Source organism: Nansenia antarctica (assembly GCF_963989245.1).
Source record: "Nansenia antarctica genome assembly, chromosome: 12".
In the NCBI taxonomy this organism is placed as follows: Eukaryota; Metazoa; Chordata; class Actinopteri; order Argentiniformes; family Microstomatidae; genus Nansenia; species Nansenia antarctica.
Genome location: NC_137682.1, coordinates 3,161,454 through 3,177,565, shown reverse-complemented (window position 1 = coordinate 3,177,565; position 16,112 = coordinate 3,161,454). Strand labels below are relative to the sequence as shown.

The window sequence follows — 16,112 nt, the reverse complement described above, 5'->3', positions numbered from 1 at the left end:
GAAGGAGAGAGAGAGAGGGAGATTGCAGAGAACAAGTCAATGTGCAATGGAAGGTTTCATACAGTACTGATTGATTGACAAGACTAAAAAAACTCAGCACAGAAAAGACAACCTACGATCCACGGGTGTGTCCACCACCACAAGTACAAAGGTCCCTTAGGCTTCCTTTAAATAAAACAATCCATGAAGGAGAATAAAATATCTACCACACACAGAGTAGGACATGCATGTCTGTCTCCATCTCCCTCAAAAACAGACTAATGTGACAGACTACCACCCAGTATCCTTACGGTTTTTTCTAAATCTAGCTACATATCACCGATTTGTTCATCGTTCGTCACATTCTAAAATTCCGTCTCGAATTCCATCCACAAGACTCAACAGTCAACAAAGGCACAGAGTCAACAGTCAACAGAGAAGTCAGAGACATACATACTGCTGCAATATTTACACAGACCCGGAAGAATCAATAGAACTGTCTGACGTACACACACTCCAGGCCTCTCAGAAACATTACAGACAGAGTCAATCAATATTGACGACACAACATACCACTTCCATCCTGATCCTACACAAACTTCACACGACATCTAGAAGGACACCTGATACACACACACAAGGAATCGACCCTGAGGAAATCCCTTCTGTCGTGCCTCAAGCACTTCCTTTGGATACTTCAGAGAGAATAGGGAATACGTAGCTGACACACACACACACACACACACACACACACACATTAGCTGGCATATCACAGATGCTTGAGAGAAAGACTCGATAACGGAGGTGCTGAACATTGGTAGTGGCACCTCTTCCCATCTTAACTCAACAGAGAAAAAAGGGGGGGAGGAACTACCATACATGCCTCAAGATCTACGGTAATGTTGGCATGTCAGGCCCTACTGCAGAGCTCTCCACTCACCTTGACTAGCGTTGAAGTTTTTGAAGGGGTTCAGGAGAGTGGACCGTGGAGCAGGAGGGGGGGGCGAGGGGGGGGGAGACGGGGGGTACTGGGAGGGGTCATGGAACGGACGGATCTCAGAGGAGATGGTGGTCTCTAATTGGTCGGGGGGGCTGACGGCATCGTAGGGGTCCAGCGACTCCTCTTCAGGCCCGACCAACGGCTCCTCCTCTTCCTCCTTGATCTCTCCCACCGCGATCCCCCCCTCCCCGTCGCTGACAGGTAGTACGTCCCAATACAGAGCCAGGACCACAAACTGGAGCAGGAGCCACATCAGACACATGAAGATCTTTGAGACGGAGGAGGAAAACCCAAAAGATGCCAAATTAAAAGAGATCCTAGAGCACCCTACAGCACATTCAAAATGTGTGACATGACATTCAATCATTGTTCACATTTGCTGAGAGGGCATTGGCCATGTTCTACAAATGCTTACAAATGTCCTCAAATGTATGTCGGTATTTACTTAAGGATGGAAGATGGCGCCTTCTGTTAGATAAACAGATGCTGTGTGTATATAGTGTGTGTGTCATAGGGCCAATACTGCATAGTGTATGGGCTATGTAGTGGTACACTCAAAGTGTTAGTTAGTACCGGTACCAACAAATATGTTTTCATTTAGGGAAACCCCTTTGAAGAAGTATTTGGGTTTCCATGTTGAACCATGTTGGGTTCTATGTTGAACTCTTTCCACAGTGGGTTCTACGTACATGGAACCCAAAAGGGTTCTTCAAAGGGTTCCCCGGCCTACATGGACACACGAAGAACCATTATTTGTCATGAGAAAAAAAGAGTGCATGGTACCCATTAACTATACTACATTATAACTGGACAGCTCAGAGCTTGAATAGGTGTTTTGTGTTTCTTAAGCAGGAGTTGTGGTGTGAGAACCGGAGAGAAGGACTGATTATCTGGATGTTTTTACCCCAGAGAGAATAGGGAGAATAGAGAGAATGGAGGGGATGGGGAAGATGGAGAGAAGAGAGAGAATAGAGAGAGAGAGAATAGAGAGAGAGAGAATAGAGAGAGAGAGAATAGAGAGAGAGAGAATAGAGAGAGAGAGAGAGACAGAGAGAGAGAGAGAGAGAGAGAATAGAGAGAGAGAGAATAGAGAGAGAGAGAGAATAGAGAGAATAGAGAGAGAGAGAGAGAGAGAGAGAGAGAGAGATGTTTTTACCCCGGGTGATGTGTACTTGTCAACCACAAATGGCCCCAGTCTGAAGTCACACAGCCGCAGGAAGAGGTTGAACGCTGGCCCTGTAAAAGTAAGAAGGGGGGAGATGTCAGTAAATAGAGACACGTAGAGGGTCCATAGTTATTGGTCCCATTATGACATCATGTCCCATTATGACATCATGTCCCATTATGACATCATGGGGAAACAGTAACTGACCAATCAGGAGCCCAGCTTGGCGACATGCCATGATGGCAGCAAAGATGCCGGCACGTTCCTCTGGCCGGGTGCTCCGTGTGAGGAACCCGAATATGCAGGAGCCTGCTCCCGCACCAACACCTGGGGGGCATAAAGAAAGAAGAAATCATACAATTGTGATAACTGCTCCTCCCGAGACATCTTCTGCCCCTCAGCACTGCGTCTCCTGAAGACACCCGCTTTTCCCCTCTACTGTGTCCCTAAAAACTTCTATTGCCCCCCTTGTACTGTTTCTCTGTCTCTCCAATGTAAAAAAAAATTGGGTTTAGAAGAAGGTCATAGAAGAAGGTTTTTCCTTCCATCAATGGCCTGAGCTGGATTACTCTTCCTGCTACGACTGGTGGATTGATGAATCACTTGCTTAGTATTCAAATGTATTGATTGTAAGTCGCTTTGGAATAAGGCGTCTGCTAAATGCCAAAAATGTAAAAATGTAAAATTCTCATCAAAACATGCATGTGGAATTCCTTATGAGCTTGAGACCAAGCTGTGTCGTGTGGTAGGGACTGTGTGTTACTTTGTGTGTGTATGTGTGAAGAGATGGGTCTGTGTGTATGTGTGAAGAGATGGGGGGGTTGTTGAGTTGTTCTCACCTGCGACAAGTCGACTGCATAACAAAAGCCATTTGGAGTATCCCATAAAATACAGGAAGTTACCTGGGGGAGAAACACATTAATCATAGCTCAGCTGTATCATCTGTGTGGGACCGCCCGCCGAGAATTGTTATGATAATAATCTTCTCAAAAGTAAATCATGTGGTTTTTCATGTGCTTCCAGACAACAACATTAAGTAGGTCTATAAACTCACCAACAATTTCAAAGACATTAGAGATGAGGATGATGGTCTTTGTAGTTCCAGTCCGGTCTGACCAGAGGCCAAAGAGCGGGCCGGTCAGCAAGCCACTCAGACTGAAGGCCGACAACCCCAGACCCAAGAAATATGGGGGTGCCTCCAAGATCTGGAGATATCGCCATATTGTTGGGAGAATAACAGCTGGAGAGAGAGAAAAGGGGGGGGGGGCATTCACAATTCACAATGCGGCTGTGGTGCAGGAGGTGGAGCTGCCGTCTAATGATCGCAAGGTTGGCAGATCAGCGGTTCGAGCCCCGGCTGGCCACATGTCGAAGTGTCCTTGGGCAAGACACGGAACCCCAAATTGCTCCTAGTGAGCGGGCCGGCGCCTTGCATGGTAGCTTGCCACCATTGGTGTGTGAATGTGTGTGTGAATGGGTGAATGAGAGGCCATTGTAAAGCGCTTTGGATAAAGGCGCTATATAAGTGCAGTCTGTTTAATTAACATTCACAATCAACCTTAGCAATTTGAAGTAACGTAAACATAGTGCCGCCTGAGTAAATCAATTTTTGCAACAGGTTCCTGGTTTAAATCATCTGAGAATTAAAACAACATGACAGTGGATTCATTTTTTAAATAATGGGTAATAATAGTTTCATAGGCTATTTTAGGCAATCAAAATGAACTTACCGTACTCAATGCCACTTAGTAGAAATATTAATCCAATAGTGAGGAATGTGAAATGCTTCTTTTGTCGATTATCCATCCCTTTAAATTACTTTACACATAAATGTTTGCCTCCTCCACATGTTGCTTCAACGACTTGTTCGATCTTGTTTAGGAACAAAGTTTAACCAAATCAGAGACACGGTGCGTCCAGTTAGACCTATTTCCCCGGGTAATCATTGGAATTTGCTCCACTGTATTTCAATACAGTTTTTGTTTGGCCACTTCAATCATGAAGATACTCATACAAGCTTAAATTGGATTACCTTGCCACCAGAAGGTAATTCGACTCGACCCTGGCAAAAAACAAAAAATGACGATGGATTAAGCATAAGGTACTTGGTCCTGAGTTGAAACCATCTAATTATTAGGAAATTGCCCAATTTCTTTACTTAAGGAACATTCAGTTAGTGGGCAGCATTTTAACAACGGTTTTTGAGACTAGGATAGGCTCCTGAATCTGCAAAGGCTGATGCACTGTCTTGTGTTACCAGGTGAGGGCCAGAACCCAGCATATGTATTATTTATTTACTCAGCTCGGCTCCAATTTCGTTGTTAACTGTTGATTCTCACACCAAGTGCACAGCACAGACAATCACCTAACAACATGTTCCATATGGTTACTATTATAAAGGGCTTGGTCTTCAAAATGGTTTTCTTTAAGTGCTGCATTGGCATGACATGCTCAGGTACATTAGTACTAAATGTGGCCATTGTTGTAAACCTCTCCTCAATATTGCACCTTCTTTATTATTCATGGTGCAATGGCATATCAGCAACAGACTTACATGGGGAGTATCAGGAACATGGGCCAACCTTTCCACTGTGCAGTTACTATCGCAACCTCTCAATGATGTGGTTCACACAAGGTAAACAATATTGCAAGAGATAATGTGAATATACAGTACTTCCAGTGTCACATACACTCAAATATACTTTCCGTAAAGACCCATAAAAGAGAATGTCGTAAAGCAGAGCGCAGATGGAGAAAAACAAACCTTCAAGTCCGGTTCAAGAGAATCGTCAAAACTATAAGAAATAAGAAGTGCCAGACAATCATTTTTCTCTAAGATCATAAACAACAATATCAATAACGCCTGCATCCTTTTCACAGACTAACAAATCCCCCAACACCCATTGCTCAGGAATTAACATAATAACAAGCTGTTAAAAAGACATATTTAGCTGCATGGCAGGCGAACTAATACAAATAATCAACACTTCCCTTTCATCAGGGATCTTCCCTGAAAACTGCAGTTATTAAGCCTTTACTAAAAAAAAGAACGGCCTAGACCCATTTGTACTAAACAACTACAGACCCATATCAAACCTTTCCTGTACAGGAAAAATTATTGAAATGGTTGCCCACGAACAACTTAGCAATTATTTGACCCTAAATGATCTCTTCGATGACTTTCAATCAGGCTTTCGCCCCTTACATAGCACTGAAACGGCCCTTATTAAGGTCCTTAATGACATTCGTGTTAACACCGACTCAGTACAAATCTCAGTTTTGGTACTACTACCTTAGTGCTGTTTTTGACACTGTAGACCAGGGGTCCCTAAACTACGGCCCGCGGGCCGAACACGGCCCACCTCCACACTTGGACCGGCCCTTTGAACAACGTCGCCCCCACACACTCTCAACAATGCCAGAAACATATTTTGAAAATTAAACTTTAAATATATGTTTTAATCATATCATATCTGTATTTTATATTAAAGGTTGGCTTTCAAATTAAAATTTCCCTTAGTTATAATTAACTATTTTCATTAATAACATTATTAGTTAGTTTCACCCACCCACAGAATGCGGATAGCAGGTGCACGCGAGCTAGAACGAAAATTCAGAGAGATGAAAAATGGCCAAACGGTTGGTAAAGAGAAAAGTTGATTCAGAATGCAGGGGATTTAACCAACAGTGCACAAGTGATTATTATTGTTAAATGCAAAGAAGTTTGTCAATAAATGTATGAATGTGATCGCGGAGGAGGTGTGTCCCGCGGCACCAGATGAATTGAAACAATGGGGGATAGATAATGTAGCTGCAGGAGAAAACAAAATAATTTGTTCATGATCTGTGTCAAGCAGGGGTTTTCCTGCATAGAGAATTATGAGGCGGCTGCCTCCGTCATATTTTAGCCGTCTTCAGCTCTCAACAAAACTCTGACGGTCGTATTTTCTACAAGCGTTTCTGTCATTTCTAACTGCAATAGCGGCACTGCGCCGACGTGGTGGCGGGGGCGCTGTTTCACAAATAAGTTAGCTTTCGTTTTTGCTAGCGAAATAGCTGATAGTATGTTGACTGCTCAAGGAGAATACATATTTGAAAGTACAGAATGCCTGAGAGCCTTATATTGCATTATATTACATTACATTTTGAATGGTCATCTGGTGCCTGAGTATTGTGTTTTCCTTTACATAAATAATGACATTTCCACCATAAATTGATGCAGAAAGGGCACAAATTGCATCTAAATTCACCAAAATGCAAGAAATGAAATGTTTGATGCTCGTTTAAGGACCCCCAGACAGCCCTGCTTCATGGGTCCCCCCGTGTATGATGAGGGTCCTCCCTCATGTATCAGACTGTAAAACTGATTATGGAATGGAATGGAATGGACTTTATTTGTCATTGCTACAGTACAGATACCAAACAACGAAATTTAGGAGGGGTGGCTCCCCTGGTGTTAGGAAAGGGGATTTTTTATTTTATTTTTTAGAAAAAGCATAAGAGCATAAAATCACAGGAAGGTAAGGAGCTGGTTTACATCAATAAAGGCTATGTACACAATCCACTGTACTATACTGCAAATCAGTGGTGTAGTCTACGTGATACGCAGGACTACGCCGTATACCCACTAGGAAAGGCCAAGGATTTGCGTATACCCACTAGAAAATGCGCGAGGATACGTAACGGCGTTTTGTGACAGAACTTTCACACTTTTATTCATAAAATTCACCCCGTCTGTGTTACGAAGCACTTACTTCGAACTTTCTGACATGTTTGTTATCGCATAACCAGTCGTTCAGAATGCTAGTCTCAGTATTTCCCCTACAGAGCCTTGGGGTGGGCGGGCCGCGAATTTGCAAAACCTAGGATGGTAGGGGGAGGCAGGGCAATACCGCTACCTGATTGGTTGGCGAAGCACTCCCTCATTGGCTGGCGAGACTCTCGTGCCCTGCCTCCCCTTACCATCCTAGGTTTCGCAAATTCGCGGGCGGGCCAGACCTCCACACACAGCTTCGTGCCGCTGGAGAATGGTTTGGTTTTGGTTTTGTTTTAGCGCGAGAGAGTTTTTGCTGGGTGAAAGCTCTGTAGAAGAAAGTAAGCAAGTTGAAACGTTAGCAAATATAATTACTGTGTTCTGACAGAGAAAGTTGGTTCAAATTAGTCGTTATTATTGTGATTACAAAGTGTCTGATTATAGTTTCATGGTGTGAATAATAGTGTCAAAGAACTAGCAAGCTAGCTAGCTCAGAGGTGATGAGATGAGCTAGTCTGCTGCACACTTGTCAGCTAAAGAGCTAACTGGATGCACTTTATTATTTTACTTAAAGTAGATATACAATCTTTCTTATTCTGCTAGAATTGGGCTTTATGGTAATACCATAATGGTATATTTACAGTACATGGACAGTGGATTGAAGCATTGGAACAAACCCTCACTCATTGGAAATGTCTGTTTTTTGTAGTTGGACATATGATTTTCTTACAGGTGAGAGAGTAAGTAAAGACAGTATCTGACTGCATTGCCCACAGCAACCCAATATTCAATTAGAATGATGTTATGATTTGATATGAATTCAATGTATACCTCTTATTAAATTATAAATACTCTGGTTGTTATATTTGCCTTTTAGTTGACAGCAAAAGGGAGAGAGGAGGATAGAGAGGGAGAGAAGGAGAGAGAGCAGGATGGTGTCGGCACACCAGAGAGAGAGCAAGAACCAGGTGAAAAAGTGGACAGGTAGTCAAGACCACATAAGTAAGTAGCCTTGAGAACCGATGGTTCTCGAGCCTAATGGCCCATAGGGAAGGAGCCTATCTCTTGTTTCTGTAGTGTGAGGCAGCTTGATGTACAAGTACAGTCCATGCCACCCCCCCCAAGGCAGCAAACACCGGTGTAGATGCATACTGTATGCATAAGTGAGTGTGGTGGTGCTTATGGGGTGTCGCTACGGGACAGGTGTCGCTCTGACTGGGAGGGCAAAATCACAGTATACCCACTAGAAAAAACTAGACTACACCACTGCTGCAAATCATTTTTCATTTATCATTTATATTTATATTCCATTGACATATCACTATAGGTATAAATTCCATCCAAATTCAACTGTTTAGACTTTGTTTGCATCCACCAGTGCTCTCCTGCGCGCAATTGCTTTGCGCAACCGCCTCCATTTCACTCCGTTCCATATTATTTTATGTTAGAGACCGACCCAGGCCCCCCATCACAGAAAGGAAAAATTATGTGGCCCTCACAGAAAAAAGTTTGGGGACCCCTGCTGTAGACCATGACATTCTAATAGATAGACTAAAAACCTGGGTACCAAATTTGCTGCAATTTGCTTGAATACAGTTACAGTAACTACACTTTTATTGATATATTTTTTATTCATTGTCTTATTATGTTGTTAAATGTTTATCTATTCATTTTCTGTATACATGTATCTATTCTTGCCATGTTTATTTGTATTACTATATATTATGTAAAGCACTTTAAATTGCCCCTGTTGTATGAAATGTGCTATACAAATAAACCTCCCTTGCCTTGCCTTTTCTATCATGTTCATTTTTTAAATTGTATTTACAGCACTGTGATGTGCTATTAATGTGCTGCCTATTTCAATACTGCAAACGGCATCATCATCTACAAGCTGCTGGACCACTTTGCCCTGAGGGTGTTGGATTAAACAAAGAATCATTGAGTTATTATCTCCATATGTCTTTCACACACATAATCATTATGTCATGAATAATACAAGCTGTTTTGTTACATTAAAAAAAGAATGTTGAATTATGTATTAATATATTTGTTTCAGTCTCCCAATGAGAGGGCCCTCTGAGGCAGCGATGGCAGGTAGAACTCGCCAGACAAATCTAGTTGGGTAGGTTGGATTTATGTGTATGCTACACTGTACACTGTTGTTTTTTCTGAGTGGGGCAGTCCCACTCATATTTTTCATTTTATTGACAGACACAGTAGAGATTTTTAGACAGGAAGGATGGGTGAGAGAGAGAGGAGGGATGACATGGGATGACATGCATGTCCCCGGCCGAAATCGAACTGGGGACACTGCGGTTACATGGTCAACGCTTAACCCGCTACGCCACCTAAGCGCCCCACTGCACACTGTTATAGGTTATGTGGAGTGCTTGTGAATGAAACTTCCAATCAAGGTAGGTAGCCTCTAAAGTAGTCGAGAGATTTCCTTGTCACTGTAACCTAATCTAAAGGTGAGTATCTGTATTGAGCTACATTGTTTTTGGGAGACCCTTAGAATGGGTTAGAGCCAAATGCCGTATATAAGTACAGTAGTAGTAATACTGTAATAACACAGTGGTAGTACCAGACTGAATCAGGGAATACCACTTCGTGACGTTAGAATTATAAGGTTCTATCTCCATTTTTGTAAAAATTGAGTTTTTTACATAATCTGATCCATTAGGTGTTTATTAATGCCTGTGTGGTGTTATTTTTAAAATGTTAACATTTTTGAGTTAGTAATTCATAAAATACAAAGGTTCCATCTCGCAAAACATAATGGAATGTAAAAACTTTGACGCTCAATATCTCTGAACTGCCCTAAAAGGAGATAGAACCTTATCATTCTAAGCTCACGACTTTCCATTACATGAATGGGCAGTGTGATTGTCTGTGTGTCTGATGGGAGGTCATTAAAACCATACCTGGCCTACCTGGGGCAGTTTCTATAGAGATGACTCGGGTGAGAGGACTGGGATGTTGTTGCTAACCTTCAAGCCTCAGCATGTAAACGTGGTTACAATTCCCTGTAGTATATTTCCCACTAGGATGATCATTCAGTCATCATGCTTAACTAAAGAGAGAGAGAGAGAGAGAGAATACAACACTATACTGTAGAAGTAGGACCAATTGAAAGACAGACTTAGAGGAAGGAAGTTGTTTTCGGTGTTGGAGTTGGAGTGTTGGGTTTTCCGAGGCTCACCACCACTGCAGAGTTCCAGAACCACCTGGATCTGGGAACAGGGATGTTCCTGAACACAGCCTCCCCCCCCGGAAGGGCCTTTGCCATCCCCGTTAACATCAACCTGCAGGGCGCGCGCAGGCGACAGACTAGGTAAGGTACAGACTAGGTAAGGTACAGACTAGGTAAGGTACAGACTAGGTAAGGTACAGACTAGGTAAGGTACAGACTAGCAGGGCTCTCAAGTCTCACGCATTGGGCGTGAGACACACGCATTTCAACCCGTTCACACGCTCACACGCCGCGTGTGTCTCACGCCCAATGCGTGAGACTTGAGAGCCCTGGACTAGGTAAGGTACAGACTAGGTAAGGTACAGGGTTCAAATGGGGCTGCACACTACCCATACTTACATACAGATGTGGACCAAAGTCCATCTGTGGCTTTAACTGTTAGGAAGAATGCAGTAAGAACATAAACAGTCTGGCACAAAGTACCAGGAGCTTTCTGCCAGAACATCGTCTACTTGAAGTAACCAAAACAATCAAGAAGTGGAAGCCAAACAGATGAAGGCATATAGAACAAACCAAAGATATGGAAGTGGCCCAAAATAGAATGCAATGGGTCGTTTATTGCAAGCTTTCAGTCATAGACCTTCTTCAGGCATAAAGCAGACAAGTGAATGCAGTGGTTTTAAGGGTTCAAACTACATCACTTGATTTAGCCAACGCACAACACCTGTGTCAAAAGATGTCACCTAGTGACTAAGCATCAAGGGAATTGTAGTCTTAGATTTAGTGGACTACAAAAACATACACAAGTGTTCATGAGACAGGAAACACCAAAAACAAATATTTACAATATATACATAGCAGAACAAAAAAAACAATAGAGAAATGCTACAAACATGCAGACATCAGGCAGTAGCCATCATAGCATAGAACATATACATCTAAAGTAATTTATTCATAGCATAACACTCATGGGGTTGTTTTCTAGGGTATGGATACAAAAAAGCTCTCTCTGGCATAACCTCCTGTCAACATCACCCCCTCTCTCTGAAGAGTATCTGCTCTATGCCCTGGAACCTAAGGGAGGAGATGGGATGGGAGTGGTTATTAATATGACAGGCTACGGGGTAGTTCATATATTTTCGTCTTATGGAACTTTTGTGTTCACTGATTCTTTGTTTGAGGGGACGGGTGGTTTTACCAATATAGATTTTATCACATTGGCATTTTAACATATACACACTTTTTAGTTTTTTTGTTTACATGTGATTACTCCCCTTACTGGGATTTTGTTTCCCGTTTTAGGGTGTCTAAATTCATTGGTTTTATAAGCAGTACTCAAGTTGTAAACAAAAAAATCAGCAGGGATGGTGGATTTTATCATAATGGCGACAATTTGTGGCTGATGACAGCGCAGAGGGTGGGAGACCAACTGTGTACCCTTTTGATTATTAAAGCATAAAGATAATTATTATACTCCTAAAACAACATGTAGTTATGGATGTTAGGTGTCAGATACTCCTGTCATTGCTCTTGACCAAGGCACCTCAGAACTGGAGTCGGTCCCCGGGCTAGCATGGCACCACTGCTCTTACATAGTTAGGGTCAAATGCAGAGGACAATTAGTACAAAATATATTTTTCACTTAAATTTATCTTAGGTAACATGTAGAACACAGGAGTCACAGGCTGTTCCCAGTTTAGAAAGTCATGTTCATCTTTAAATATCCAATGCCCTGTCTGTGACATCTGAAGTCTTCCATTGGAAATCTGAAGTAGGCTTAATCTGAAGTAGGCTTAATCTTAGGTTTCCTGTAGAGTAGTTCATCATTAAGCTGGCGGTAGGCCTCTTTTTTATAATCAGTCATGTTCTGCAAGACAATTGCACCCCCCTTATCAGCAGGTTTAATAATGATGTCATTGTCTCTGGAGAGTTCTTGTATGGACTATTTTTCATTGGGGTTCATGGTCGAATGGACTCTCGTGTCCTACTGAAAATGCATTGGAGGAAAAGATCTAGGTTCTTCCCCTTGCATATTCTCCTCCAATGCTTTTTGAGTGAGTGGAAGATGGAGAGGAGAGGACACAAGGAAAAAGGTTCTAAATAATTGGAAAAAAGGCTCTAAAGTCTCCAAATCATGATAATCAATAAGCCTCTCTAGGACCTCAAGGTGAAAAACACCTAAAACGCTAATATAATAATAAGGCTTTTACAGTTATTGAGCTATCTGCACCAAACTGGGTCTATAGCATCAATGGACTGAGGGGCTCACAGGATACATGTTGCTTACCATTTGAACATGGCGGCTATTAAAGGGTTACTTCCTGATTTGAGCAACCCTCTCATTTACAGTCGTAGCATTCACTAGCAATGCTAATGCAAGACAATGGGCTCTAAAACCAAAACCATTCATGAAGTAACTGTCGTGGATATAAACGATTCTTAATAGATTTAGTAGAACTTACAAAGCACAAAGAGCTTAGATCAATTGTCTCCAAAGAGGCCTTTTATTAAGCCAAGTCACATGAGCGCAGAGAGAAATGAGCCGACCAATCAGCAAGAAGCAAGCAGGAAGCCCCCAACAAGTTATGGGCCCTGTCCATAGTCAGAATTATTCACTGCACCACAGATCTTGGCCCATCCCTTACAGGAAGGAAATGGGCCTTCCTTGAGTGCTGCTAGATTCACCAAACTGTAGAGAGACTTACATTTCTCAGTATAACATGATATAAAACCACTACATAACTCTTCAATACTAAAGTGCTAAAGAGCATTTAGGTATAAACCACTATAAACCTGGTCGACATCTCCAAGGCTCTCCCTTGACCATTGATCCTGTGGCCTCGCCATGAGGCTTAGACTAATTAATAGTCATTACTAGTTAATCGCTGCTTGTAGATTTCATTATTATTATTATCATCATTACATAGATACCATGATTAATTGATTTATAATGGGCCATAATGGTTATTTACTGTAAATACCTCTTTACACCCTGACAAAGAACATCATCTACCATCTCTTGTGATGTTTTCAATTACTAATATCATATATCAGTAGTAGTACATCAAATACCGTGTGTGTGTGTGTGTGTGTGTGTGTGTGTGTGTGTGTGTGTGTGTGTGTGTGGTGTGTGTGTGTGTGTGTGTGTGTGTGTGTGTGTGTGTGTGTGTGTGTGAGACACAGGGAGATCTTCCACCCAGTGGCAGTGAAGGAGCAGGTGTGGAGGAGAGGGGGGGATGTGCGTGGAGGGCAGAGAGCCAAGGCCCATGTGTCTGTCTCCAGCGTGGGGGAGGACAGAGCTGTGCTCCTCGGCTTCACCATGATGGCCTTCTCTGTGCTCATGTACTTTGTGGTGGGGATCACTCTGGTCAAACCCTCCCTCAACAGGTAGGGGCTTTGCTCAAATCAGTTATTACCCAATGTTTCCCATAGATATTTTCTTGTACAGAGGACTATATATATCAACACTTCGTGAGCTTAGAATGATAAGGTTCTATCTCCGTTTAGGGTAGTTCAGAGATATTGAGCGTCAAAGTTTTTACATTCCATTATGTTTTGTGAGCTGGAACCTTTGTATTTTATTAATTACTAACTAAAACATTTCAACATTTTAAAAATAACACCACACAGGCATTAATAAACACCTAATGGATCAGATTATGTAAAAAAACTCAATTTTGACCAAGAATGCACACCGCTGGGTGCTGGTAGGCAAACTGGTTAGTAGTCGCTCTATGTGTAGAGGGCTGCAAGGGAATTTTCCTGGCTACATAGTGTGCAGGTTTTTACTTTTGCCTGCTTGCGGCTCTGTCAGTATGTGAAGCGCATTGAGTTGCATCTTGTAAGAAATGCGCTATACAAATCAAATTTGCCTTGCCTTGCCTTGTGTTTTCAGTGGCTGGGACGAGGAGACCAACTGCTCTCTGGACCAGGCGAAGGTTCTGGATGAGTGGGACGACTGCAGGGGCGTCAGCACCGTGCCGTGCTTAATAGTTATAGTCAACCTCACACACTCAGGACAGACAGCTCGTCTACACTACAACGAAGAGTCACTACTACTAAACCCTGAGGTACAGTATAGTAGTGGTGCCTGACAGTCAAACGCGTCTTACATACATACAAGTACATTTGTATAAATGAAGTGAATCATCTATATGTTACGGTACATGTGGGAATACGGTACATGTGGGAAAACTAGGGTTAGGGTTAGGTGCTAGGGTGACTTGGTACATGCTGGCATGTCTAACCCTAACCCTAACCCTAGTTTTCCCACATGTACCGTAACATGTACATCAGTCATCATAAGAAGAAAAACATCTATGCTACGACTGGGTGCCATTGGCAGTCACAATTCTAGAAGGATGACTTTATAATCAAAATAAAGTTTGATTAACAGTAGAGGAACTGTACAGAGGGTTAGTTAGCGGGGCGAAGAGGTCTTTAAGAGGGACAGTCAAGATATAGCCTGAAGACATGGGTCATCAGTCTACAGCGGAAGATAGGTAGTGACTCTGCAGTCTTGATAGCAGTGGGAAGCTCGTTCCACCACCGGGGTGCCAAGACAGAAAAGCTGTGACCAAACAGTGAGACAGACGCATCGTCATAGAGGATCATATCACATGCCAGGTCGGGCCAGCTGAGGTGGAAGAACGGAGTGATCGGGCAGGGGGGTTTGGGGGCTGACCATTACTTGCAAGTAGGGAGGTCCTGAGACATCCTGAGACATCTTCTGCCCCTCAGCACTGCGTCTCCTGAAGACACCCGCTTTTCCCCTCTACTGTGTCCCTAAAAACCTCTATTGTCCCCCTTGTACTGTTTCTCTGTTTCTCCGGTGTCTTCTAAAAAAAGGTTTAGAAGAAGATAATAGGGAGAAGGTTTTTCCTTCTATCAATGGCCCCGGGCCTGAGCTAGATTACTCTTCCTGCCACGAATGGTGGACTGCTGATTCACATGCTTAGTAGTCAAATGTATTGATTGTAAGTCGCTTTGGAATAAGGCGTCTGCTAAATGCCAAAAAATTTAAAATGTAAAATGTAAAAATGGGAGGGGCTGTTCCCTTTTACTACCCGTTGGGGGCAAGCACCAGGGTCTTGAATCTAATGTGAGCTGCCATCGGATGGAGTTAGTTAAGCCTATTTGCATTTACGTTACGATTGGCAGACAGTCACAGTTGGTGGTGCAGTCAGTTGTGACCAAAAGTCATATGCTATTTTATGATACGATCAATGTATCAATATCAAAGAAATGTAAAAACATGTTTTCCTTTTTCGTGACAGTGTTTCTACATACCCAAATGTCAAAAAGACAAGAACGAACTTCTAGAGGAGGCGCTACGAATCCAAAACTACTTTTTGGTCAAGAAGAATGGGAGCTTCTTGCCATGTCTCACCAACCCCACAAAGTATCCCGAGGACGCCATCTTGGAGAGGAAGTACACCCTGAGGCTGGCCTTGTGGGCCCTGCTGTGGCCCAGCCTGATGCTGGGCGGAGCAGCTCTGCTGGTGGGGCTGGTCAAACTCAACCAGCACCTCTCTCACGTCTGCTCTGGGCTGCAGAGGCCTGCAGTGGAGGGCAAGCTGGCCACCACCACCACACGCACCGTGCAGGGGAAGCTCTACCAGCTACTAAGACGGAGGTCTAGACACTCTCCCATGCAGGAGAACTGAGTGAAATAATAATAATTCATTACATTTTCCGAGGTTCAAAGACGCTGACAATATGCGAGAAACGGAAAACACAGAAACAACAAGCAACAGATAACATGGGCACATGGAACACAGAGTTAACGAACGGGGAGGGGGAGATGGTTAGGGGTAGGGGAGGCTGTATGCATGTCAGGGGGGGAGGGGGGGTGGCATGGTTAGGGGAGATGGGTAGGGGTAGGGGAGGTTGTATGCGTGTCCAGGGGGTAGGGGGGGGGGGGTGGCAGGGTTGGGGGAGATGGGTAGGGGGTAGGGGAGGTTGTATGCGTGTCCAGGGGGTAGGGGTGGCAGGGTTGGGGGAGATGGCTAGGCGTAGG

The 16,112-nt window shown here is 43.2% G+C and overlaps 2 protein-coding genes across 2 annotated transcripts in view; one reads left to right on the top strand and one right to left on the bottom strand.

The window, feature by feature from the left end:
* mfsd8l2 (major facilitator superfamily domain containing 8-like 2) overlaps nucleotides 1-3,950 on the bottom strand; it is a gene marked incomplete at both ends in the record, with an annotated part of 8,171 nt that extends 4,221 nt beyond the window's left edge. Inside the window, 6 exons of the mRNA XM_080543149.1 lie at nucleotides 920-1,247; nucleotides 2,136-2,215; nucleotides 2,352-2,471; nucleotides 2,984-3,046; nucleotides 3,199-3,384; nucleotides 3,875-3,950. Of these exons, the coding sequence (XP_080399275.1) occupies nucleotides 920-1,247; nucleotides 2,136-2,215; nucleotides 2,352-2,471; nucleotides 2,984-3,046; nucleotides 3,199-3,384; nucleotides 3,875-3,950 (853 nt within the window). The remainder of the gene's footprint in view (nucleotides 1-919; nucleotides 1,248-2,135; nucleotides 2,216-2,351; nucleotides 2,472-2,983; nucleotides 3,047-3,198; nucleotides 3,385-3,874) is intronic.
* A 6,195-nt stretch (nucleotides 3,951-10,145) lies between these two features.
* On the top strand, nucleotides 10,146-15,759 carry kcnmb3 (potassium calcium-activated channel subfamily M regulatory beta subunit 3; the record flags this gene model as incomplete). The annotated part of the gene is made up of 4 exons (XM_080543148.1): nucleotides 10,146-10,234; nucleotides 13,277-13,480; nucleotides 13,989-14,163; nucleotides 15,370-15,759. 4 exons carry the CDS (start codon nucleotides 10,146-10,148, stop codon nucleotides 15,757-15,759), a joined length of 858 nt encoding a protein of 285 aa, XP_080399274.1.
* Between the last annotated feature and the right edge of the window lie 353 nt (nucleotides 15,760-16,112).